The sequence below is a fragment of the Falco cherrug genome, chromosome 3, assembly GCF_023634085.1.
Source record: "Falco cherrug isolate bFalChe1 chromosome 3, bFalChe1.pri, whole genome shotgun sequence".
Taxonomy (NCBI): Eukaryota; Metazoa; Chordata; class Aves; order Falconiformes; family Falconidae; genus Falco; species Falco cherrug.
The window spans coordinates 111312702-111339232 of record NC_073699.1 but is presented as its reverse complement, the minus strand read 5'-3'; the positions used below and the strand labels follow the sequence as shown (position 1 = coordinate 111339232).

The 26531-nt window shown below is 46.2% G+C and overlaps 1 protein-coding gene across 1 annotated transcript in view; it reads right to left on the bottom strand.

Annotated features, from left to right (window-relative positions):
• The window catches only part of PAX7 (paired box 7), a 100394-nt gene that overhangs the window by 20657 nt on the left and 53206 nt on the right, over positions 1–26531 (bottom strand). The window contains 2 exon segments of the mRNA XM_055705297.1: positions 15373–15572; positions 16161–16326. Coding sequence (XP_055561272.1) covers positions 15373–15572; positions 16161–16326 — 366 coding nt within the window.

Below are 26531 nucleotides of genomic sequence, written 5' to 3'. Positions count from 1 at the left end.
GCTTTTATTTTGCTTGCAGTTTTTTTTCCCCTCTCTCTCGCTCTTCCCATATAACCCAAGCACTGAGGCTGGGAGATGCTGGGAGCTGATATGAGATCCACGGAAATTGGCAGTATTTGAATAAGCAATAGATGCAGCCAGGCAAAATTTTAATAAGTTAGGGGGGTTTTAAATAATAATAATTAAAAAAATAGCACTCAGGCATTGGCTGCTTCCCTAGAACCTCAGCGCTGCTGGATGCTTTGCTGCTCAGGAGGTTTTAACACCTATAGGATTCCGGATTTGTCCTTCCCTGCTCTTCAGTGTGTTTTGTAGCCCTTTGTGATATTAGTCTCTCTGCATTCCTGCATGGCAGATCCACACTAACTTTCGTTGTTACACAGATGGGGAAACCCCTGCAGACAAGAGCAAGTAGTTGCCAGAGTTGGGCCACCAAGTCAGCAGCAGGGGACATCAGTCCAGTGACTTCCAGTTCTCTGCTGCCACAAACATTAAACCACCTTCCCTTTCTTGAGCTTTTCCACTAAAACCTTCGGCAGGACCCTGCACAGCATTAACTGGGCAAATGGGATTTAACTACTCTCTGAAATTCACTCAGCTACGTAAGCCTTGGGGATTTCTCCAGCGTGGATGTGTGCAGAGATGTCCTGGTGAGATTTCTGGCATTTCTGGACACTGTTACAAACCAGCGTGTGTGAAAAAGGGAATGAGAAAGAGGGAAAAAGACTCAGACTCTAGCAAAATACTTGTTCCAATAAAGACAAAATATATGTCTCCTTAGTCCAGGGCACCCAGTAGAGTGGGATTCAGTTTTTCTGAGGTCTGACCCATTTTCTGAAGATTCCTGTCTCTCTGCACGCGTCATGTAGAGCATCTAAAATGACTGAGCCCCTAATGGAGTGTGTTAGTTAAGAGGAATGAATTTGTGTGATACTGTGCTTTGTTACCTTTAAACGACGACAGTCTGAAAGGGAGAATCACCACAGCATGACCATGTGGCCTTCAAGATTACCAAAATCATGCTAGCATAGCTGTTACTGGTCAAGAACCCACACAAGCTGACTGACGTACTTAGCAGCAGCCAGACCTCGCAGAGCTCACAAACCTCATCAGAGCCCACCTCCAAAGGCTCAGGCCAGCTCAGATGATGAAAATGCTCCCTTGATCCTAAATCCTTATTTTTTTTGTACCACATCATCCTCAGCTGGACATTTGTGTCACTGTAGATCAGCAAGAAGATGCAGTTAGTTCAGAACTGCACCATAGCAGCCGTGCTGGGAGAACTGGGGGCTTTGAAGGTTTCTGACTTTACTTTCTGAGTACGCATCTTTACTTGAAAGTACTGTCAGCATGACAAGTGCTGGAGGTGAAGATCTGCAACTGTTCCAGGCCATGATCCCACCGCAAGAGCTGGAATGGACAGAACCTGATGCATTCCAATATTCTCCTTTTTTCACCCCTAACTTTGCCTAGGCTTGAACGGGACTAGAGCACATGACGACGGGAGCATTTAGGGGAGCTGGGAATTAATCAAGAGGCACCCACCTGTCAGGCTGGTATCTGGAACTAAATGGAAACACTTGCTAGTGCTTGACCTCTCGCCCTCCAGACAAGCCTGCGGCTCTTGAGTGGTTTGAGAAACCCTCTTGCAGGGACTGCAGCTCTGAGACCCCGGGTGAAATAAAGCAAGGGGAGCAGGCAAGGAGAGACACAGGAGCTGGGTTATGAGCAGCGGGGGAAGGAGGAAGAGGCTGTAGCTGGTGGGATTGATGGGGAGACCGGCAATCTCCTGGCATAGCTGGGAGAATGTAGCTGGAGAGCTGGTGTAATGACACGGACACAGTGGGGAAAAAACAGAGCATGCAGGCCAACAGCAAGAGCTGTCTGAGGCTCAGTGCTGTAGGTAAAAGAGGCTGGATAGTAAAAGACACTGGAAATATTTAGAGTCACATATCCCCATGACTTTCCATATATCCCCTGGATGGGATCTGTGATAGGTGAGATATATTTGATACATCAGTGCATGCTGATTAGCAGTCCAGCACATGTTTCAGTGTTAAATCAGCCTTTCTTGTAGTTAATGGAGGCCAAAACTCTGTGCTGATGATTGTTCAAACAGCGAAACCTGAGGCAATGCTAACTCCACTAAACAGCAGAAGAAAGCCCTGCATGCATGCCAAGGGATTTTGAAATACCAATCTTAAAGTATGGGATTAAGATCTTAATTTTTAAAGAGATGTAGGGCACTTGCTCTTTAAAATGCATGAACAGATTCTAAGCTGATATAAAATGGCTTGGCCACTCTGATAACATTGACCTCAGACCCAGATGATGTGACCAGAAAGATGCCACCTTAGTTCTGACTTTCAGATTTTCAGTTTTAGGACTTCTGTGGTGTCTGTGTAAACACCTGTGAGAAGGGAAAGGACAAATACTTCAGGAAAACCAGCCCTTTCCACCAGACCCAATACTGAGGAGAAGAGAGAACAATACAGAACAAGTTCGCAACAGTGCAAAGGGGTTGGGACACCCAATGCCAAGCTGCAGCATCCTATAAGTTTCCACACTCTAACAAGTGCAAGTCAGTTTGCCAGTACAAAAGACACTGATGTTCCCAACAGGAATCTGTTACACCTGCTTCCTCCTCATCTGAAATAAAAACCTCTCCTTTCCTCGGCAGCAGAAGTCACTCAAGCATTGAAGTTACCAAGAGCCTTAAGTCTTGCCTGTGAGAAACCTTAATACTTCAGTTCAGCTCCCCCAAAGGCCCCTGGATCTATATGGTATGGACAGAGTTTCTGCTAGAAACCTGCTGGAGCTGGAACACAGACCCTAAAATTCTTTGCATGAAAGATGCCACTTTATAGATGGTCATGGAAATGAGGTAGGGAAAGGGGAATGGATATTCATGGGAGCTGGGCAGAGACTGAGAGCTAAGGGAGCAGCTCAGAGCGAGGAATTTATTTGTTTTGAGAGGTATAATGAGCCCGTGGCCTGGTGATGAGAGCAGGAGGACAGAAGTGGCTGCTACAGAAACCAAGGAAGTATTTTCTGCAACTAGTGCCTGCTTTTTCTTCTTCATTGCTCCAAGCAGTGTTGACTAAAATCCCTAGGGAGAGCTCAGAGCCTCTGGTGCTGTACAGAAATGTGGCTGAACCATGTTTCCTTGGTCTAAAAACCTGGAGCTATGGATTGTGCTGCAAGAAATGCTTTTATGGAGTCTCCAATGCAAGGAAGATCAGGAAACAGCATGGATCCAGCCAAGGATGCAAAAATGTCTGGGACACAGCAAGTAGCTAAACTGAACTCCTTAGAATACCTGCTCTGTCTGGCACTGAAACCACCTTGGTCCCTGGGAGAGCAAAAGGCACTGTGAAACCATGCCACAAACTAAGGCAGAGCAAATTCCTGTAGAAGCAGGCAGAACCATGTCCCTTTCTCACTGCAGCGTTAGTGGCCACCTCCAGCCCAGCTCTCCTGCATCACTGACCTGCTCTCACCGCTGCTGTTCATTTTTAGGGAACCCTGTGCCCCCCTCCTCGCTGCAGCCTGCAAGTCCCATAGCAGGAATCGGTGCCCACCTGGGGTGGCTCCTGCCCTGTCTGCCAGGCCGGAGCAGGGCAGAGATGCTATTAGCAGCACGCATGGCCCAGAGCTTCATTAGAGCTGGTGGACCCACGCCCAACAGAGCTGCTGAATCCGGTGTTGGCTTTTAGGGTCAGGGAGACCCCATGTGGCTCCTAATTCAGGGCTGGATTTGTGCTCAGCTGTGCACTCTAATCGCTAATTAAAGGTTTGCCATCATCCTCCGGCAGCTGTTAGTGTCCTACAGGTCGATCCCCAAGCAACACTCTGCTGAGCCAGAGCTGCCAATTGGAAAGTTCATTGGATGGGCAGTGTCCAACCCCCTCCCCAATACACCCAGGTATTTATTTCCTCATCAGAAAAAGGTTGCAACATCAGACAATGCTCTACTTTGCACCACTTCTTCCTTTCCTGCAGTCAGCCCCCAAATATTTCTTGCTTTTCCCCTCTCATTCATTCTTTATTTTCCTTTCTTTTCTTTTCTTTTTTCTTTTTTTTTTTTTTTTGAATGAAAAAATGTTATTTTGTGCCTCCTGAGCCTTGCCGGCTGGGCTCGGCGTCTGTATCAGCTGGAGGAGCTTATGAGCCTCGTCTCCTCGGATTTAGACTGAAATTTTGATTTTCTGCCGCGCTCAGATAATGTGGAAATCCTGTTCCCCGATATTTACTGTTTATCAGTGCAGCACAGCGCAGTTCTGGGGGGAAGGGAATCTCTCCCTCCGTGTGTCCCCCCTCGCTCCCCTCCACCCCCTATCCTGCATGTTAATAGAGTTTGTCTTCCCAGCAAAAGCTGCAACAATAGCCTAATTACAGCTAGTGGAGGGGAAGGGGAACTCCCTGGCAAAGAGGCTCTGTGTTTCTGGGATGAACTCTGATCCCTGTCCCCATCACCTGAGCCAGCCAGAGCACAGGGCTGGTCCCTCAGCCTGTCAACCACCTGCCCCCCTCTAGGCCCACTCCTAAGCCAAGCTTTGTCATCTCAGGCAGATCCCAAGTCCCCTCCAGCTTTATGAAGTTGAGGATGGAGAAGTGCAGGAGCACGGTGAGCCATGCCATGTCTGCTTTCCTCCAGCTCCTCACCTGGATTAAGCAGTCCTGTCTTGCATGTCCAAGCCAGGTTGCCCTCAGCACGACGGTCTGAGGCCACTTCCCTGTCCCTTTCGCATTGTGTTTGTCCTGGAGGGATCCCATGTGTTTGGGGACGCCCCTGACAACCTGGCTGCAAGCACAGTCCCTTTCCAAGGCATGTATCCTGCTCCCCAATGTGCCAACCAACACGCACACCGAGTCCTGCATCCTCCAGTGAGGATTAGCATCACTGAGCCCTTGCAAACTCACTCCTGAAAGCAACCTGAAGGCAAGAAGGGAAAGGGGGGGGACACCTCCTTGCATGACATGAACTAGGCAAGAAAAATAAAACAATCATAAAAAATCTGGGGCTCAGCAGCAGGGGAACAGCTCTAAGGACCACTTAAGTGGCCAGTGGTGTATAATGCCTTGCTATTAATGAGGCCTGCTGCCGATCCCTAAAAGGATTGGTTATTGTCAGATAACATACGGGGCTTTCTCTCTCCCCTCCAGCCCCTTGCGGGGAAGGCAGGCATTTCCCTGTGGTTGGGATTGAGCTGAATAATGTCCTGGCCACCTGCAAAGGCATTGGGTTTTCTCTGCAACTGCATAATTAGAGGTAGCATTGGGGTAAGGTGGCAAGGTAGCACAGCATGTAGAAAGAAGGGAAAGAAAAATGGGAAAAAGAGGGTTTTTTTTAAAGAAAAAAAAAGGGTGGGGGAAAGAAATGGAAAGGGAGACAGGAAACATGATAAAGCTCAGCCAGGCGCTCTCTGCTCGGCTGTTCTCTGTGCAGCTTGGCTGTTGGCTGGCTCTTCTGGTTTAAAGTGACTCCGCTTCTTATGGAAACGGAGAGGCGGTATTAAAAAAAAAAAAAAAAACCACCCAAGACACAGAGAGCTTCCTTATCTCATGGAGACAGTTGTCAGGAATCACTTTGACTGAGTCGTTTTGTCTCCATGCTTTTTTTCCGCTGTCAAGCAGGCCTCAGGACATGGATCAAAGGAGAGGCGCCGAGCGCTCGCTGAAACTTCTGATCCCTTCTCGGTACAGACGCACGAGTGGCAGACAGCTCTCCTCCACATCAAATGGAAGGAGAGAGGAGAGGGAGGAAGAAGGGAAGGGAGTGGAAGAAGGGAAGGGAGTGGGAGAAGAAAAGCTGGGAGAGACATAGAGAGAGGAGGCTGTGAGGGGCTCTCTCTGCCGCTCTGGATCTCGGGGGAAAGAGAGACAACAGCAGACTTTGCCTTCCCTCTTCCCCATTCCCCATCAGGAGCATCCCCCCGCCAGTGTCCCTCTGAAAGGGCAGCTGGAGGGATGTGTGGGGCATGCAGCAGCGCAAATATTCCCCCAGACAAACAGGTGAGCTCCCCACAGGGCCTACCTCAACCCAGGCTTGGCCCCACGTGTCGGTGGGTCCCAGACCAAGCATTGCACTGAAGACCTGTGGTGAGCAGCGTGGGCTGCTCAGACATCCCTATGTCGGCTCTGCACTGGCTTGGTGGGTGAATTCCTACCCCAAAACAACCCCCTTGGTGCCAGCCTTGCCTCTTTCCCTCTCTTAAACCAGTCCCTGTGATTTTCTTGTATCTGCTTGGCAAGCAGCTCCCTACCCTTTCCCCTACGTGGCTCACAATTCCCTTTCAGGTACTTATTCCCTGAAATAAGATCCCCCTCATCTTCAAACTGGATAGGCTTAAGGGCTGACTCCAGCTTACTGCAGCGAGCTAAGACCCTCCGCACCTTTGATCACTTTACTACTCACACACCCCAGACCCTGCTAGGATTTCTGATCTTCAGCCCCTGCTGTAAATTGATCTCGTGCACGCCTGTCTGATGGAGGCAAGAAGCAGCATCTTGCAGCAGGAGGCCTTGCTGCACCCAAGCCATCTTCCCTCACATCCACCACTGTGCGAGGGGGAAGCTCCCGTGCGGCATGCACCCCACAACCCGATAGCCCCCCATTAGTGCTCGGTTGCGCACGCAGCTGTATGCCCTCTCCTTTGCACTTCGCATGCTCCCTGTGCACTACAGAAGCCCCTGCGCAGCCCTGTAACCCCAAACTGCTCAATGACATACTGCACAGCCATATGCTGCTCCCCTCTCCACACGCAGTGGATCAAGAGAGTTGGCAAGATGAACGCTCTGCAAGCTGATGCGGTACCCAAACTCCCTTCCATCTCACACAAAAGACCAGGGCAGCATCTTTTTAGGGTACATCTCCCCCATAAGCCTCTCCTGATGCTTCAGGACCTAATAGCTCTTCTGAGCAGTCCTCCAGAATGCTCCAGAGATGGATATAGCCCCCGCCACGTCCTCCCTGTCCTCTTAGTCCCAAAATGACCTGCTCACAACTTGCACCCCAGGATGATGCAACCTATCTGTCAGCAATCCCAGCAGCTGGCCGGCTTTGGGATGGGAGCGAATGTGGATTTCTGTTGTCGTTAGCACACAGATGATGAAGCAAACAGAAAATAAACTGTACAGAATAATGACCCCTTTCAAAATGCATCCATTAGCTCTGGGAAAGCTGGAGATCATGGCATATCCCCCTAAAATGATTGAGCAATGCACAATCTTGTGTCCATCTTCAGTGTGTAGTGTTCCCTGAGGTGGTGCAGGCTTGAGGCTTGCAAGGACAGCAATAGGCCCACGTACACCTGCGATACACTGTCCCACTCCCTTTCCCAGCATGGGATCTCGGCTGTTCTGTCACACCCACTGAAGTTAAAACACTTTCCACAACCCTTCTTTGTGGGAAAAAAAAAAAAAATAGTGAGGCAGGTTGGGGTTAGTGCCTGATCCACTGCGAAGTATGTTGCTGTAGATTTTTCCTATCATAGATGGCTTTTCACAACCAGGGCACAGCTGGAGCACAGCTGTTACACCATTGCTAGATTTTAATAGGCACACACAACACATGGGCACACACACTGGTGTGCACACGCAGAATGTGCACGCAGAACATTGATGCCCTTGTGCACACAGGCGTGCGAGAGCACGCGTGCATGCCCCTGCCTCTGAATCCTAATTATTCCTTTTATTGCATTCCTCCCTTTTAAGCTTCCCCTCTATCTCACTTCCCTCATTCCAGGGCTGCCTTTCCCTGCTGTGGTCCCTTGATTCCTCTCACGGCTCAGCACCAGCTCCCTAGTCCCTGGGTTATTGCAGCTCTTCGAGCCATGCGGTGAAACACTCGCCTCTGAATGCCAGAGGTCGCTCAGAAATGCCAGTCACCAGGCTGGATGCTGCATTAATTGCTAATCTCTCATTTTCTCTATCCGCCCTGCCTGCCTTGTCTCGAGTTCCCTTATTTAATCATAAAGCAGGGCAAATCCTGCATTTGAATTCTCCAAGTCTGTGTCTCCTGGCCAAGTCCCTCTTACCCTCCATGGTGTAGAAAGGAGACAGGACCCAGAGGAGAGGTGCTTCAGCAGAGCTGAAAGCCCCACCAGTCCTGTCTGGATTTCAGCAGGAATTACAGCCCCTGCAATGCCTGTTCCATCCACCCTGCTTTGGCTTTGCTCCCACCACCCCATAAGTGGGTAGCAGGGTCTGGGTGGGAAGGGATATTTAAAGATTTATGGGTACAGATTTCCGTGTCTTAGTCCAGGGTATGTTAAATACATGCTCCCTGCTCCACCGTCTGGGGGCTTATCAGACACTTTCACACCTCCCTCCATTTCTTCTTCCTGCTGTCATCAGTCTCGTCATTCTCCTCAGGTGGTTTGTTTTTTTTTTTTTTCCTGTATTTCTTCTCCTGTTTTCTCCTTATTCCCCTTTCTCCCCAATTTGACTACTTCTGACATTTGAGTTTACAAATAGTGCAGTAGTACCACAGGGGCTGACCCTGGACCCATCAAAGGGAATGACAAAGCTCCTATCGAATTCAAGGCTCAGGAACCAACTATTTGCTCTGAAATCTTTCAGTGTTTCTAATATTTTAATATCACAGTAATATACATAGAGAACAATGTCTGGAGTGGAAATCACATAGGAATAAATGCAATCTGTGCCACCCAGAGCATTAGAGTTAGGGTTAAGGTAATAAGATTCTGGTTTAGTTGTTTCTAATCAGGTTTCAGTGGGACCAGAGCATCCAAATCCATCAAGGAAACTCATGAAACCTCAAGACTGACAGAAAGTGAATTGGCCCATCAGATATGAATTTCCCCCTTCCCACTCTACTCCTTTGTTCACAGAAACAGAGTCATTAGGAATCAGGGAAATAAATACGTATCTATTTTCACATGAGAAAAATGTTCCATTCTCCCCTTTTCCCGTTGCTGGGAGCAGAGGCGTCTAATTGACAAGAGCAGATGGGCTTTGTTTGGTTAAATAAAAAAAAAAAAAAGAAAGCAAGAAACTTTAGTGGAAAAACTACCAGCTTTCCTGGGACACATAGGTTAAAAGTTTAGAGAGATGGAGCTGCATTTGACACCAAGCGAGGGAAAACGCCAACGCAGTCTCAACAGAGCCAGTTTCTCCCAGAGAGAAACCCGGAGCTCCCATGCCCCCTTTCCATCCCCCTGGCAAAAAATGGACATGGATTTTAGCACATGTTCACCTCCTTCTCCAAAAATGCTGTGTGCAATCTGCCGCAAGGTCGTGGGGAGGCTGAAGACAGCTCACTGGGAAAGAAACAGGGTGCGAGGAATAATTGCAATGCTGAAAAGGGACAGCAGCCACTTTCTGAAGGGCAGACACTTCATTTGAGGGAATCATGGTCCTCTAGAGAGATGGGGCTGCAGGGGGAACGTGGAGGAGGCAGCATGGGGGGAAGAGGGCAGAAATGACATGAAAAAAACTGGAGTGGAAAAGGAGGGTAGGAGAAAGTGGAAAGAAAGAGGGAAAAGGGAGGTAAAGGAACCCAGGAGACAAGGTTAAAGAAAAGCCCTCGTGTGGGGTGGCACCCAAGAGCGTCAGAGGTTAAAGAATATTAGAAGAACATGTTCCTACACTAAGATAAGCCGGAGAAATGAATCCTTATCCGTCCAAAACCAACCCTTTAAAATTCGAGCGAGAGAAGGGTCTCCTTTCAGGGAAACGGGGAATCCTTAATGCTTCCTCCCTCAGCAACTGTAATGCCAGGATGTTCCCAATCTGCTTTGAGGGATGGAAAGATTAAGAATAATAAAAAAATTGCAATAAAATATGTGTGAACGAGGGGGTAATTGTGGACAAATGCAGCATTCAAATTCATTTTTCAGCTCTTTTACACACCATTTCAATCTTATTTTCTGCTTGTTAATGAGATCTTGTTGGTTGGGGTGGGCACGGCTGCCCAGTATCGCTTGGGTAATTGCACATAATTTTCTCTCTACTAGTGATTTGCATCAGATTTTTTTTTTCTAATTCTTTGCTATTTAAACCCCCTCCTCCCTTTCCCCCTCCCCCCCAAATCTCATCCTCTCCTCCCCCTCTTTCTTCCCCTCCCCTTCTCCTGGCCCAGCAAGACTCATTTTGAATGCTTATTATAGGCACAGTGTCTCCGACAAAAAAAAAAAAAAAAAAAGAGAGAGAAAAAAAAAAGAGAAAGAAAAAGAAAAAAAAAGAACCAGACAGAAGGGATCCGTGTCACTGAAGGAAGGAGCGCTGTCTCGCTGGAGCCAGACACCGCAATGCCTGCTCCCCTCTCACCAGCTAACATCGTGTCCTTCCCAGTTGCCAGGTTTTCCCCCCAAAAAAGGGCTCAGCTGGCTCTTCTCATTCTTCTGCCAGGATCAGTGTGCCTCTGACAGGGATTCAGATGATCTCTAATCCCACCCCAACGAGGCTGAGGAAAACCTGATAACCTGGATGGTGGAAGAGAATGGAGCCCTGGGATGATGTCAGGAAAAACAGAATTGTGCTATGGTTGTACAGACTAAGAAGATCTCTGAGTTTAGAGTGTAAATTTGTTGGCAGAGCCTGACCTGTGCCTCAAGTGTCCCTCCAGGAACACTATCAAGAAATGGTGATAAACCAGAAATTGTAAAATTTGGCTCCAACCTTCAGATACTGCCACTACACTGGAAATGAATTTGCTCATGGAGCAAAAAAAAGCCAGCGAAAGCCCTGAGAAAATTAAAGCAACAAATACAAGATTGTGAACAAGTTTCTCTTGGCTCTTCATATTTCTGGAATTGTCTTAATCTCTGGGTGATCCTGTGGGTTTGTTAAAAGATTCAAAGGTCTCAGAAATAACATGTTATGAAAGTACAGAAACACCTGACTCTTAACTATATCTTAGTATGTTCTCCAGCTACACAGGGGCCACCTGCAACAAACTAATATTCTTTTGCTTTTGAAGAACCCCTTGCACGACTTGAACATGCTACAGGGAATGGTCAGACACATTTAAGATACAGACCTGGATCTAAAAAGGCTGCAGAAATTTTAGGAGGTGAAGCAGTGGGCAAAATGCTCCTAAAAACCACAAAGACATTTTAAAAGGCAGAAGAGATGTGCTAGTGATGAAAGCAGCCCAGAATACAGTATGGTGCTACTTCTTTGCCGTTTGAAAAGCACCCGGGGATCCTCCCATCATCACAAATGGCAGAGGCAGAGTCAAATGTGGCCCTCACTTTTCTCTTTATGTTGACTTGTAATGTACTGCTTAATTCACCTAATTTCCTCCCACCTCAGCCTGCACTGCAGCATACACATTTCTTGAAGGACTGTCAGATGCTCCTCAGGATGTAACGGGGCTTAATACTGAGATAAGCACTATTTTGTGCTATTTGTCACAAGCTTATCCCAGCCACAGTGAGGGGCACTACTCAGCTAGCACAGGCCTGAACTTCAAAACCAAGAGATGCAAAGTTTGTTCTCGTTGACAGTGTGAAGCAGGAGCTAGCTGAGGAAGCCTTGGTGCCTGGCCTTGTCCTCATTGAGGTTGATAGGTATTCTCAGAGAAATGGGAAATGATTCCTATGTGGGATGAAAATGAGTTGGAAATATTTACAATGTATTTATGAGATCCCACCCACCCACACTTGTTTTTACAACCCACTCTTGTGAGAAATGACGAGACAGAAGCTCCAGGGCTGGAAATCATACTCTGTATGACTGCTAACCAGTTACTCACTCTTCAAATTTAACTCTGCTTCAGGAGTCCACATCTTTGCTGAGTTTTGGCACAGGCATGACTGCCAGCCTGGAGGCAGTTATGAGCCACTGAGTCAGCCCAGCTGAATCTGTGACAGCTGCTGCTAACCCACACGACCTTTGGGGAGCAACGGCAACCTCACTGCTGCACATTCTGGCTCCCCAGTACTGAGCTACCTTCTGATCATCCATGACTGCTGCAGCCACCAAGTGCATCCTGACAGATGCAGGGTGACTCATCTGGCTGCAGCTGGCCAGCCTGTGAAGTTGACTTTCTCAAACAGGCAACAGTCAGAGCAAAATCTCTCTCTTAAAAAGGCTGCCCCAGCACAAACCCATCACAAATCACTGCTCTGGTTACCCTAAGGTCTCTCGCTAAGGTCTAGGAATGAGTATGACATGAAAGATCATGCCAGGTAGTGGTTTAATCACATGGGACTATCCATTGTACAACCAAGTTGGTGTTCTTTTATGAACTGTCACAAAAAACATCATCACGGGATGAAGTAGCTGAAGACAAAACCTCCCAGCTGACCTCTCACTCCTCAGGTCTGGAACAGAGGCAGGACAGCCTTGACACCGGGGAAAGCGCGTGGGAAATGCTTTGGGGATCCAGCAGCAGAGCTGGACAGGCACAAGGCTTCGTGTGCCTCAGGCTGGAAAACAAGCGAGAAATGGGCCATTTCCCAAGTGAAGGCTGGGTAAAACTTGCAGCGGTGTCTGCTCATTCTGTCAGGAGGGGGAGGACTAAAGTACGTGTGTGCGTGGGGGACTGAGCCCACAGTGGCCAAACGTAATCCCCTTTTCTCTGTTGTGAGAATGGAAATGCCACACTTCTCCTCTAGAATTTCAGCTGCCAGCACCGAGCCCGTCTGGTGGATTCTGGCTGGGACACCCAATCCTGGGGTAACTGGATAGCGTGCCGAGCGGCAGCAAATGCTGGGAGCTCTTGGCCAGGCTGGCCCCCACCTCCTTGTCTAAACTGCAAAGAAATCTCCCTCCTGCTGCTGCTAAGGGATGAAACCAGAGAACTGTCTGTTTGCAGCTCAGACAAACAGCCATCATTTTAAGTTCCCAATTTTTTTTTCCTGTCTCCTGAACTCCCTCCATTCCTGCAGTTGGTATTTACCCCTGCAGAGAGCAACCAGATACCGCAGATAGCTGTACAGGAGGATGAGAGGATTGAGGTGCAATGGGTTTTACCTGTAATGTCGGGGAATAGCTGCATTATGTACGGAGAAGCATCCCATACTGAGACCTCACAAAACTCTTAGCCACGCCAGTACATAAAAGAGGACATCTAAGAGTTCTCATGCGTGCTGTTAGGAGTATTTCGTGCATCCCTCCACTAGGAACAGCAGAGGGCTTAGGAAGGCAGGAAGGTAGCATGATAAGTAAATATAAAGCAGTCATAAAATAACCTGGGTTAGCCTTTCTATACACAAAAGAAATAGAAGAATTTATATGCTGATATCTTGGCCCTCACATGATTAAAAGCATTAGGAAAATGGGAATCTCCCCTTCTTGGGGGTGCAAAGCTGTCTTTTCTTCAGGTCTGCCAGATAATGTATCCTCTTTTTCCCGTACAAAGGGCTTATTGGCTCAGGACTCTATCTTCCCCTAGCCTGAGCCTGGGGGCAGGGTAATTTGGGATAGGGATAAGCATAGAAAAAGCGTTGGTCTGGTCATTTCAATGAGCCTCTGATTTAGTGAGCAGGACTAGTAAGTAGATGATGAAGCTACAGAAATGGAAATTGCATGATGGACTTGTATATGTCTACTGCTTGTGCAGCTTATCACACAGATCTCATCCTTAACTTATTCTATGGTGCTAAATTGCACTTGTGATAATCTGAATTAATCACGTGCCCTGGACCATCTAACCTGCAGTCTGCCTTTGAATTCCATACTATATGCCTATCTCCCAAGCCCAGTGCTATTAGAAATCCCTTGTCAGAAAGATGTCTCCCTATTTCCCCCACAAATTACACTGTTTGAGGCAATATTCAGCCTCATGCCAGTCACACTTTTACATTTTCCATCTCGTGACCATTCAAAGCTAGAAGTGGGATTTTTATACCATTTCAGAGAAGCTGCAAAATTTCCCTCTTTCCATTGACACTCAATGTGTGTTTTCACACTCGAGAGATCACGAGCTATTGGACCTTAAAATCTATATACCTCTCTGATGTCCCCGTTTATTGGACTCCTCTCTAAACAGTTGTAGCCTTTTCATTTCAGATGCCTACCTAATTTCTCCTTGTAGTTTCAAATTATTTTGCACTTCCTGTCTTAAATAGTGTTACTGGCCACTCTGAAACAACGGCTAAAGCACGCTTCATACGTCTCCATATATCACAAGTGACTGACAGCAAAACTAAAATGCATTTGGTACCCCTTCAGGATGGCAGGCACCACCTGAATATGAGTCCTTGCTGTTAATTTTAAGCGTACAATACGTGCCTTGTTCCACTTAAAAGCAAATGTGCATTTGGAAAACAGATTACATCAGGTAAATCAAAGAGAAGGTTGAAGGCTTTATCTAATGAGGTGACAGAAAATTAGAATTCTTATCCCAGGACAGTGATAGAGAGTGGGCTGTATTCTCAGGTGGCATACATCCTGGCATCTCCACTGACTTCAGTGGAGCTCACTGGCCAGGAACGTAAGTCCGCTGCCACAACACACACATAGCACAGGCTCTGCTCTCTCTAGACCTGCTGGTGCTGGAGGCTTTAACCTCTCTGCACTGCTGAGCCTTGCTTCTCTGTCACATGCAGCACTGAAAAGCAATGTACACAATTGGCAGCAATCTGATCAAACCTGGGACAGGGCACTTCAGAAGGCAGCTGCGCTGAGGCTTAGAGCACGGGTCCCAGAGTCAGGTCATGGGCGCTCTATTCTGAGCTCAGGCAGTGATTTTAAAATCAAGGATGTATTACATGGGGAGGCTGTGGCTGTTACCTGGTAAACTTAAAACACACGCCTGTGTGTGAAATATATCTTTTCCTCCTTTAAAGCTTACCTACACCTCTTATTCTGACCTTGTGGAAAGCATTAGCAGAGTTGTTTGCATGACAATTACTTTCTCAAAACTAAATCCTAGATCTACATCTCTGTGTTTTGAGGAAGCTCAGATCTGTGGCACTTTCACGTTCCAGACTTGGACAAGCTGGCTTCAGCTAATCTCTAAATGAGTTGCCCACAAATCATGGACTGCTTCAAAAGGGAGCCTGCAAAAAGCAACTAAAAAGGTCGAGCGTGCTGTCATTAGGCTAATATCCACACTCAAAGGGCCCACACCTGCACTAGAATTCTTTTGGAGGGCTGAGAAGACAAACACCAATGCTTTAGGTCCTGGTGTTTGTGATTACAGTGTGCTAACCCGAACATAGGAACTAACAGGATAAAAATGCTCTGGCAATACAGTGCTGAGCTCAGGATAGAGATACTGCTGATAAATTAACTAATTGCTTTAACTAGGCTGCCTCCAAGAATTTGTGACAATAACAATAACTCCCTTGTTAACCATAATACACTGTGATAGCCTGAAGCTTGCCCTGTTCTCAAAGGATCTGAACCAGCCAAATACTGTCAGCCAAAGAAAGAGAATGGAAACGGGTCACATACCTGTGGAGAGAGGCCATTGCTAACAGGATTCATGTGGTTGGCAGGAGCTGCTGCATTCATGAAACTGTCCGAGTAGCTGGAGAAGCTGTGTCGGGCCCCATAGGCAGAGCCGGTGTCAGCAGCGGCGGCTGCAGCAAGCCCTCCCTGGTGCATGGTGGATGGCGGCAGGGGCTGGGGTCTGTGTACAGTGCTTCCCCCATCTGTGGAGAGAGCATTCAGAGGTGAGCAGTGGTGGGGTGTTACAGCTGGGACTGTGCGAAGCACGGATTGATGGTATGCCTGTCCTGATCTCAGCTTCGGGGTCCCACCACCTCTGTGCTCCAGCTGAACACAAGCATATCATGTGACAGTACAAAATATGCAAACCTGGGATGAAATATCATCATTTTCTCTTAACAGACAGAATCCATAAATTCCTTTGTAAAAACCAAGGGCAAAGCCAACTGGAATTAGCAATACTCCTTCCCTGAACTCCACTATGGAGTTTTATCTAGAACAAGAGATCACCTACATGATACTCACTTTATAACGATCTGCTGCTCATCACTTTAAAGCTGAGCAGCACTACAGTCATGAGACAACATTGGTCCAGCAGAAAGGACCATGAGACAGAGGAGAAAACTGTGGAGTTTCCATTGACTTGAGGAAAAACCTGGTCTTCCCAACTAAAGAAAAACCACCTATATATTACAAGAGCCTCAGTGGGATGTCACAAATCAGAAAGCGAAGGGACAATGGGATGATGCAGGGCAAGAAAAGAGGAGCAGCGCAGGCAAATGGGTGCTCACCTTGGGAAATGGTGGTTGTTGGGTAGGTGGAGTCCGGCAGCTGGTACGGGGGGAGAGTCGGCATTCCTGTAGGCGGGAAGCCCCCCGGCAACAGGTGATTGAAAGCTGCAAGTTGGTTCGCTCCCGCTTGTTTGCGCCATCTCGCTCTTCGGTTGCTGAACCACACCTGATGGGGAGAGGAAAGACCACGTGTGAGCTCTGGGCTGCTGGTGGAAACACACCTTGAATTACACCACTGGCCAAAAATAGGTTCAAGTTGCTGCCTGACACAGATTTTGCGAGTATTTGTCGCCATTCCTCAGTTTCCTTTCTCCCAAATGACAGTACTACTACAGCCCTGTCTCCTGGGTGAAGATACATGCGTTTAAAATTGTTACATACCGCTAAGAGCATGGGAGGGTGCTATCAGCCATAGCATGAGATGAAGAGGAATAATTTAGCCTGTGTATTCCGAGAGAGTCCATACTGAATAGATGCATTGCTACCACCTGGCCATTCTGCCTTGTTATCTGACAACTATGTGAATTATGCTGAAGGATTAAGTACCATAATAGCAACACGGCTGCACTGTTAGGAGGGATAAATAGACAGATTAGCATCATGGTTTCTATGTTAGACAAGCTAAATAGATAGAACCACACCGGAGGGAATACAGGGTTTTCTTAGCTTCTCTGTACTGCAGCAAATCACCGTTGTCTGTTGGCTAAGACACATTCTCCTTGCAAGAGGCACTGCAGTGTGCACTAGAATTGTACTGCAGCCAATTTAAATCTCTGTGCATTAAAATAAACCCAGTATTAATGCATGTGCAAAGCTGGGCTCATGTTTCCTACAGTGCTAGTTTACCTGTAAGACTCAAGGGGAGATTGTTCTAAATGTATTTGACTGCCCTGATGTGTTTTATCATGGGCAATCTCCCTTCTGCATAGTGGAAAGGGCTTCTCAAGCTGTCTCTTGGGCTTGGTTTACTTCATTTAATCAGAGAGGCTCTCAGGCCCGATCCCTGTTTGGGGTTCAGAAGTATGCGGATAAGCTTTCAAGCCAGATGAGAATGCAGCTGCTGGACTTTGTGAGGCCTAAAGGGCTAGAAAACACGATTAAATTTCACAGCAACAAGAAAAAATGGAGCAAAAATCAAGAGTGTAAAGCATTTGGGGGGAAAAATATCCTCCATCAGGCTTCCAAGCTGCTCAATGTCAGGTCAGAAGCTGGGGTTACAAGGGTTTGAGGCACTACAGTCCAAACTGTCCCCACATCTTGTGAACCAAAACAAAAGTCTCTTCCCTAGATACATCAGAACTTTAGTCTGATGCACCTTGCACTTCAGACATGATCCAAATCTCCAAGTGGGTATCCTTCTCTGGCCTTTAAATTGAGTTTCCCTGTAAAAGGTCACTTGTTAGTTTGCCTTTTTCTTATTGGCACCTGTGGGTGCATACAATTCACTTGGCACGACAAGGCAGCAAGGCAGCATGTTTTCGCTGAGGACTGCTTCTTTAATGGAGTGTTGGCTCTCAGTCCACATGCACTAAAGTGTGCTTGCCACAAAAATGAGCACGCACTGAGCTTCACACACAGATTTCTGTGAGGTTCTCTGCATCACAGCCTATTATTGCTCTTTTGATGTGTTACTCATCTACTAGTGTGCTGTGGAAACAGTTTGATTAAAACCTGCTAATCATAGCTCTGTGTGACCTGCTGGCAGTGGCTAGGAAGGACCTAGCCCTGCAGAGTCCTTCACTTCACGCTGTTATTTACATCCATGTACAGTGAAAACAAAAAAAGCCCAGTTTTCTTTGGAAGAGTTGGTCTAAATTAAGCCCCCTGAAATGTATACAGTGCTGATGTCAGGTCCTTGGCACCAAACACATCTTTTTACAGACCTCTTCCTACTGCACTACTGGCTGAAGCAGCATAACCTCTTAGCACCTTCCAAAAGCGTGACAGAAATAGGTCAGCTTACATCCGATCTGCATTGATCAACAAAGTCCATGCAGGTCAGAATCTCTGTGTCCATTTTTGGCACCAAGAGTTGCTAGCAAAATCTAGGACAGAGTTAAGGAGAGAGAAATGAATGAATGTTAAGGTCTGTAGCACTTCACAACTCTTATACAATCCTATCCGTGGCACAGTTTCTAGGAGCAATGAGCAACACAACTTAATAAATAACTTTTTGTTTGCTCTGGTCACGCAAACTGGACAGTCCTGTCTCTTTCTCATGCATGCAAGTATGTGTAATTCATGCCTTGAATTAGGGATACAGAACTTGGCTCCTCCTCTCATATAATTTGCTTCCACTTTCACACTTAAGGTCATAAAAACTGTCTGAATATTTCTGTTAGCTGAACATAAGGAGATAAATAAACCTCCTCTCTCCAGAGAAAGGCCCAGTCCCAGGCTGGAAGAGGTTTGACTCCAAAAAAAAAGGATCTCAGTGCTGAGAAGGACATATAAAATTCAAACACCTGAAGGGAAAACATAACCAAGCAGCTATGAATGCAGGAATCAAAAGGGAAAGAAAAATTGAAATTGAACTCCAAGAATGTAAAAGCCACTCTAGTGATTTCTGACACACTTCTGACATCGCAAAGGGTGGGAAAGTTCTTTTTTTATAACCAAGAGCCAGATGCTGGCAAATCCACTCAGGATTAGAAGTTCAGAAGAAACATGTGGAGCAAGATGCTCTAGTACGGGACACGTTTCTCCAACATCCCCGCAAGCACTCAGCTCCCTTGTGGTGGTTTGTCAGTTGGCTTGGCTAACATATGATCAAAACAACTTTGAAAATATTTCTGTTGTCTTATGTTACACCACGTGAGGTTGTTGCTGTCCATACACCAACATACACGTTTGCATCTGTTGTTCAGAATTAAAGTTCACACATGCATGTATGACTCCTCCTGTCTTGCTTCTCCACATCCAGTTAATGGTGTGTAGTTCCTTTATTTTTTAGAGGGAGATAAAAGGATGCTCTGGATCCTTTTAAAGCCAGGTAGGGTTGACCAAAAAGGCCTGTGCATTGGCTGTTCTTGGGGTGTCTTGGTCTACAATGGGCACGTGAAGAAAAGAAAGCTAACTTTCAAGACAGTGGACTCCCACCAGAGAAAGTCAGTCAGTTCTTAATTATGCTACGGGCACCTTCTGTGACTTCAGGAAAGCTACTGCTTTTCTGATTTGAAGTCAGTGGAAGCATGGCTGCATTCGACAAATTTTGCTCCTTGCACAACACGGGTATCAGATCACCACCTCTAAATGGAGGATAAAAACCATTTTCCTACATTTTGGTTTATTTCAGCAATCAGCCATCTAAGATAAGAGGCTCTCTTTAACTGCCAGTAGGCACCATGCCCAGCACAGCAAGATCCCTATCTTGGCTGAAGCATCGTATCAAAACAAATAATAAACGATAATAATAGTAAATACACATACACCAATAAAATTCACAGCTACATGCTTAAATGTAGCGCTTCCTAACAGAGACTGGCTGGAGAATCCAGCCACAAATACACTGAAACCTTCCACAAAGAAACTGATAGGATTTATCTTCCCGTGCAGAGGAAGGGACATTTCATGGCCCAAACAGGTTGATTCTACCCCTTATTTATCACCCACAGAAAAAAAGAAGATACATTCCAGCTAATGACGTTAGCAATTCTTTCCCTTCCCCCGCCTTAAAGGTGGCTCAGGCCTTTATGCTTATAAATCATTTTATTGGTAGTTAAAATATAGAGGCTAGAGAATCTAACTGTAATGCGAGGTGTACTTCAAAGGGAACCTGCTTTCATTTCACAACAGTTAAGGTTTTATCAGCCAGTAAAGATTCCCCCCACCAGAGGATCCTGTTACACCATGTTAAGCCTGGGGTGAAGGCTACGGCTGCTAAAACCAGACTGGTGGGAAGAAGATGAGGAAGAGGAGGAAGTTCTGAAGCTGCTGGTCTGCCTGTGGAGACATTGCTCTAGATGCTGCAGGGACTGGGTCACACGATTGTGGTTTTATGCTGGGAGAAATGTAGCCAGCACTTGGGAAAATGGCTGTGTGAAGAACCCAACAGCAGAAAAAAGGCATGTCAGAAACCTCTGCTTTTTCTTAAAAAGACAGGTTCTTCATGATTATTTCTCTGTGCATAGCAAAAAGATCCTGTGCTATGTAAATGTGCTGCTTTCCAAGGGTATGGCAGTGTAATACAGGCCACTGAAGACAACTGTTTGTACCTCCTAATGACATTTGAGGGGTTTGTCCCTGTGAATTGCCTTCCAAAGAACGTGTTAAGAAGATGGAAGATGCATTCTAGAAACTGCTCAGCTCTGCTGAGGGAAAGTGGATAGATACAGGAATTCCCTCATGGAAAATAACTCAAAAGAAGATATCCAAGCGGGTTTTCCATGTTCTAGTCATGCCTATCATCCAGGTAAGACCAGAGTCACACACCATGCCACGTGCACCTTGCTCAGTAAGCGAGTATGCTGCTACAAAGAACCTGAACACTAAGATGTTCACCGCAGAGGAGCATCACTCCATCTGGTACCTTCACCATCCCCTTCCCAGATGGGAGAGGCAGGCATGGTGAGATTTAAGAAACCTCTCCAATTCATCACTGTCTGCCTTGCAGAACCAGCTGATTTCAGAAGAGCCCATCCTCCCGGCCAGATTGGGTTTGGGGCAAAGGTTAGCACTGGTTCTTATTTAACCTGAACGCCTGCACCCAACCCTGCCAAGGGCCAGCTCGAGATGTCCCAGCCACTTGTTCTCAACCAGCAGAGCAGCAGGGAAGGGCTGCAGAGACAGCTGCCTGCCAGGATGGGGCTGGACTGAATTATCCCTGCAGCCTCTGAGATGTGGGTCAGCTCCCACAATTTGTCAGACAAGGAGAGGAAAGGAAGGTCAAAAAGAGCCTCCTGTGGGAAAGAAAGCCTGTTGTGTTCCTGCTCAGCCTAATCAGGACTCGATGTTGGAGAAAGATAGATGGGATAAATGAGCTCATAAATGGAAACAGGGATGGAAAAGCCAAGTCATGCCTTTGCTCTCCTGCAGAATGGAAGAGATGCAACATGTGTTTGCTTTCACAGGCCCAAGAGGTTGCAGAAACCAGGTGGAAAAGTGTCATGTGGCCATTTATGGCCCAAGCACACCAAAAAAATTCCACCAAAGTCAGAGGAGGTCTCTTCCCAGGTTGCACAGAGGCAACTCTGCCAGATCAGGTGCTCTCCACGTTCTCCTTTGAAACAGAGTAGATCCCTGCAGTGCCGTGCCTTGTCCACACTAGCTATAAATGCTGCAAACCCCCAGCTTCCCAGGAGGCTGATGCAGAAGGTTTGTAGAGAGGAACTCTAGCAGCAACAGTGATGAGAAACCAGGGATCATTATTGCTCCACCTGAACGCCTCCTTTCAGGTGGTGCTGAGAGGCAGCCCTCCCAGACTGGAAAGGGTTGAGGCGTTACAGTGAGATGGGATCCTGTAAGTCTGCACAACAGCTGAGTGATGATTACACTTCCTCTGCCAGGTGCTCAGGAGTGCAAACAACACCCATCAGAGACATATAGGCATCGTTGAGGCTACTAAGGTAATTCTTTCCAGAACAAGAGAAAAAGCCCAGGAGAGTGCGCGGATTTTTATCTGCCTGTGCAGGGATACGGCTGTACCTAGTGACACTGCCTACAAACGCTGAGCCCCTGTCACTTGTGGGTGATATGGTTAAGATAAATATTAAACAAGGTTAGTGGAGCAGAACAAATGACTTTTCACAAATGAGATTATCCAATGAATTTAGCCTATATTTCCCCTGGCATATCCCAGCTCCTGAAGGTGTTAGCTACTTATAACAATCTATTGAAGAATTTCAACAGTTTGTGGTATGTGGATTTTTTTTTTTTTTTTGCAAAGCACTTTTTTTTTAAACCATTGTTAGCAGTGAAATATTTGTAACATTGATTACTTTTGCCACATTCTTTATCTTTGAATTAATCATGTCACAAACACTTCCTCAAGCAGAAGGCCATCTCTACCTTTAAATGATCATCACAGCATGAACACTTTGTAACTACTAATAAATTTCAGACTCTAGACAGGAAAGCAGGCAGACAGACCTGTCCACTTTCTGACTGAGACAGACTAAACCCAGGTTTGCACTCGTGGCTTCACAGCTCCAAGCCCAACCCTGTTCAGTAATGCAGCTTTACCACTTACTGTAATATAAGTTAATAATATTTACAAATCTTAAAAAAAATATTATTGTTGATTGAAATAGCTATTGGATACTGAGTGATTGTTTGCAAAGGTTACGTTTTCCACCTCTACATTTTGCAAACTGTGCTTCTCAGTGATTATTCCAGCTGTCAGAGGAAATTCTATTAAAATAAAATTTGAAATAAAACACCTGTTTTACTTACCTGTTTATCTCTTTATAAACCCTATGTCTGAGGATGAATGGGACTTGTGGAAACTGAAAGACATTAGGATGAGTTCACTGCTGTCAGAAAGCAGCTGCAAGGTAGTGTATTTTATGAAGTGCTTTCTCTCCACTTGAACACTTGCTTCTTAGATGGCCAAGTCTTTATGGTGTTAAGAGTTGCATTTAAACATTTTGAAACAGGCTTTGATGTTCACACCTCACAGAGGTGAATGAGATGTTGGAGAGTAGATTTCCCGCTGCTGTTGTTTGGCTAGAGATAGGCTGGGCTTTAGCAGCAAATCAGCAGCACATCAATTCCTGCTATCAAGATTTTCTTTGCAAGAGAAAAAGCTATGAGCTTTTAAAAACGGCTTAAGCACTACAGGGAAGTGGCTCAAAGATTAAAACACCCTGGCAAACCCTCCTCCTGATTATTATAAACATTTTCCATTGTTGACCAAACAGAATCTATTTAACCGGTGTCCCAGTAAACAGCAAGCCTCCTTAGCTAGGGAGATTGAGAACAGAGGAGAGCCACGCATGCTGGCTGCTCAAAGCAACGGCACACTTGCTCACTTTACTGGGCACACACTGAGTGGTAGCTCTACTAGAATGAGAGGTTCAGCACAAGGCATACGAGCCAAGTGTATGAGAAATATTTTGGTCCATGCCCTCACTGGACTGGAAATTTTCTGATAAAGATTATTCTCGCTAAACCTCTGGGAGGCCCTATTTGTTTTTAACACAATGGAACAGACACTCCGCTGCTATAAATCAGTGCAACTTCACTGACTTCCATTTAGACCAGCTAAGTGTGCAGTGTTAGACACAACTGCTTCATCCAGGGAACTGGGATCTCGTTCATTGCTTTGGCCTCTGGGCCCTCTGTCCTTTGTAAGGAAATCAAATCATTACCACATTGTGTAGGGGATCCCTTTTTCAGCTTGTGACCATGAGGCTGGCAGCTCTGCTCCTTGGTCCAAAGCGGACCAACAAAAGCAGAATAGGACAAACAATCGAAAAAAGTCAGATCCAGGTTTTGCATCTCAATGCAAAAATCCACAATTTTATCTAAAAAAGCATGTTTTACTGAACTGAATGGATTCCTCCACCTGCAGAAGCCAGCCAGTTCAAACGAGCACTTTCTGTCAAAATTCCCCCATTTGTTTCATACAGATTCCCTGCCCCACACGTACAAAACAAGCTAGTCTTGCCAAATTATGCTGCAAGTCCTGAAGTTTATATTCATTCCTGTTGATTTCAACCAATGCTTTGCCAGAAGGACTACAGGATTAGGCTTATCATTTTCATCTTCAGTAAAGTATAATATACTTATAACGAAATAGCGCTGACTCTCTCCAGCAAGATGCCCTCAGGCTTACATAGCTGGGACTATGTCCTCTGTCACTGGGACATTTTTATTTCCAAGGGGGCTGGTTACTGTAATTCTACTACAAATACCAAAAGTGCTGATGTTTTTCTGAGCAAACCCTTAGATACGGACATAGGACGTGCTTGCAATTTTAAGAGATCATCTCCGGCTTTTCCAAAGTTCAGGTGGAAAAAGACTTGCCACTGCAGTTTGGATACCTGGTAATTTACTTTACGGTTCAGTTCTGTTCATTTTTTATGTGACTAGTAGGTGGACTGAGGACTTACTTGGAGCATGTTAGCTGAGGCAAGTATGCAATGGGTTACTCTTTTCCTTAATCCAATTGCATTTCTCTTTCTAATTCAGGCTGGAGAGATGTGAAAGAACAGCAGCGATTCGATTCGTGAGACCTCAAGCACTGATTTGCTAAGCAAACAGAAAGCAACGTTACAAGCCTGCAGCCAACCTCTCTCTCTCATCAGCCACATCCTTCTGCAGCAAGATCTCCATGAGACATGAGGGGGAAGTGCCTGGACCCTCCTCATCATCTCAGCTGCATTCAGCCCTCGCTGGCTTTACCCTGGGGAGCCGCTTCTTTAAAGCTGGCTGGAACAGCGCGCTACCCTCGTCCCGACCTCTCCCAGGAGCTGGATGCTGCTTGGCATCACACCACCAGTCCCTCGACGTGCCTGGGCACACGCACCGGCAGCACCACCACAGTTCTCACGGACCGGCTGCCGCAGTGCCAGGGGCTGTTCTCACTGTGGGCCCTCTATCTGGACACTGCGGTGTGCGAGAGCACGGGCTGGCCCTGTGCCTTGGAAAATGAGCGTGCCAAGCCAACCTCTGCCAACGAGAGCCCCAACTGCCGGCTCCTCTGCTCTGCCTCTCGGTGACCCAGCTGCTGCCAAAAACACAGGGCAGCTGTTGTGTCATAACCTCATCACAGCCCTCTTCACGAGAAATGTAAACTAGTCGGACCCTCAGGAAGAAAGAAAACATTCTCAGCTGACCTTAAAGGCAGGGGGGTTGCCTCAGAAGAGCCAGTTTGGACACATCTGAAAGAGTTTGGGAAGCAAAACACCAGGCAAACAGCATTAGGCTCCAGCAGTTTTGCATGACTCTGGTTAATGTGTAGAGCCAAGGGAAGACCTGCTTGCCACCGTATCGTCCCTTCGCATAACACCTTCATCTTCAAAAAGCACCATCCCAAGGAACAGGGCAGACAGCTGGTGAAGGGGCACTGCAGTCTCCACTAGCACACCACAGAGATGTTTGAGAAGTTCCTGAAAAATCCATGTATTTCTAGAAGCTAGATTGCAGAGTACTGCTGGGTAAACGGTGGTTTTCAGCTTCTTTGCACTGAGAACAGAACTGCTTTGTGAAAATTTTCAAGCAAAATTGAATGGAATTTCTTTTCTGGTGCTCCACTTGGCATGTCCGAGCCACTGCAGCACGATCTAGAATATGGCTGTTTGTTTACTACAGTTTGAAACTGTCATAAAATACAGATTATGTGAGTAGCCTAGAAATGCACCAAGATTTCAGAGACAGAATTGCTCTGAGCCTTTTTATTAAATGAAACATCCATTTTCTCCCAGGCAGAAATCACAATGGTATCCATCATAAAAATGATCAATAAAGCACTGGGTTGCGACTCCTGCTGTCTAGTTTAATTTTGTTATTGAAATAACGGTTTCTCAGTGCACAGAATTTCCTGGGGATTAATAACAGACATCAGCATCACAACGCACCCACCCCTTCACGCTTATTTATTTCCAGAAAGCACCCACTGCCCAGACCATAGGAACCAGGATTAATGTACTTGCTAGCAGTATGCGTGCTTGTACCCAGCTGCCTATGGTATGACCATCTGAATCATCCGCAGGTGATGATGAGAAGCAAAAGCTGCCATCTATTTTTTGGGAACAATCTTGGTAGATTTCTGGGAATGTTTTTTAAGATAATGCTTAGGAGCCTGCCACATCTGCCTCATTATAGCACCAGAAAAACCAGAGATGGGCTGCTTGCGTTGGAACCTACACACAGCAGTCTATTCGTGAAAAATATTTCCAGTGCACAAATTTCTAAGTGACTTGAGATTGCAGTGCTGACCTGAGGACAATTTGGGCATACGCACTGCTTTGTTTTACCTTATATTTCTGCTGGTATTGTTCAAGACAAAAATGGAAATAAGAACCGAGGTTTGTTGCTAACTAGCCTTAAATATGCAATACATTTGTGCAAACAGATCCACTAATGGGATTGTCCAGCAAAAGGATTAGTTTCAAGTCCCTAGACCCATGACTGATGTACCTGGTGTCTCTTGATATTAACATTGCTTTGAGAAGTCCCTTCTACACCTAGACAAGAATTTCTGGCAAAACTGTTTTCTTATTGAAAAACACTGTACTGACAAAGCTAAACTGTTCATGGGAAAAGGGTTGCTCTGAAAACTGTCCCTTCTCTAGAAATGCCAGGGTGAAAAGTTTCAAAATTATCACGGAATCCCATTTAGTGGGTTTTTTCCATATAAAAACTTTGACATCATCAGCTAGATAATTGCAAAAACTGGTGTATAAACCAAAAATATATTCAGGATTAAAA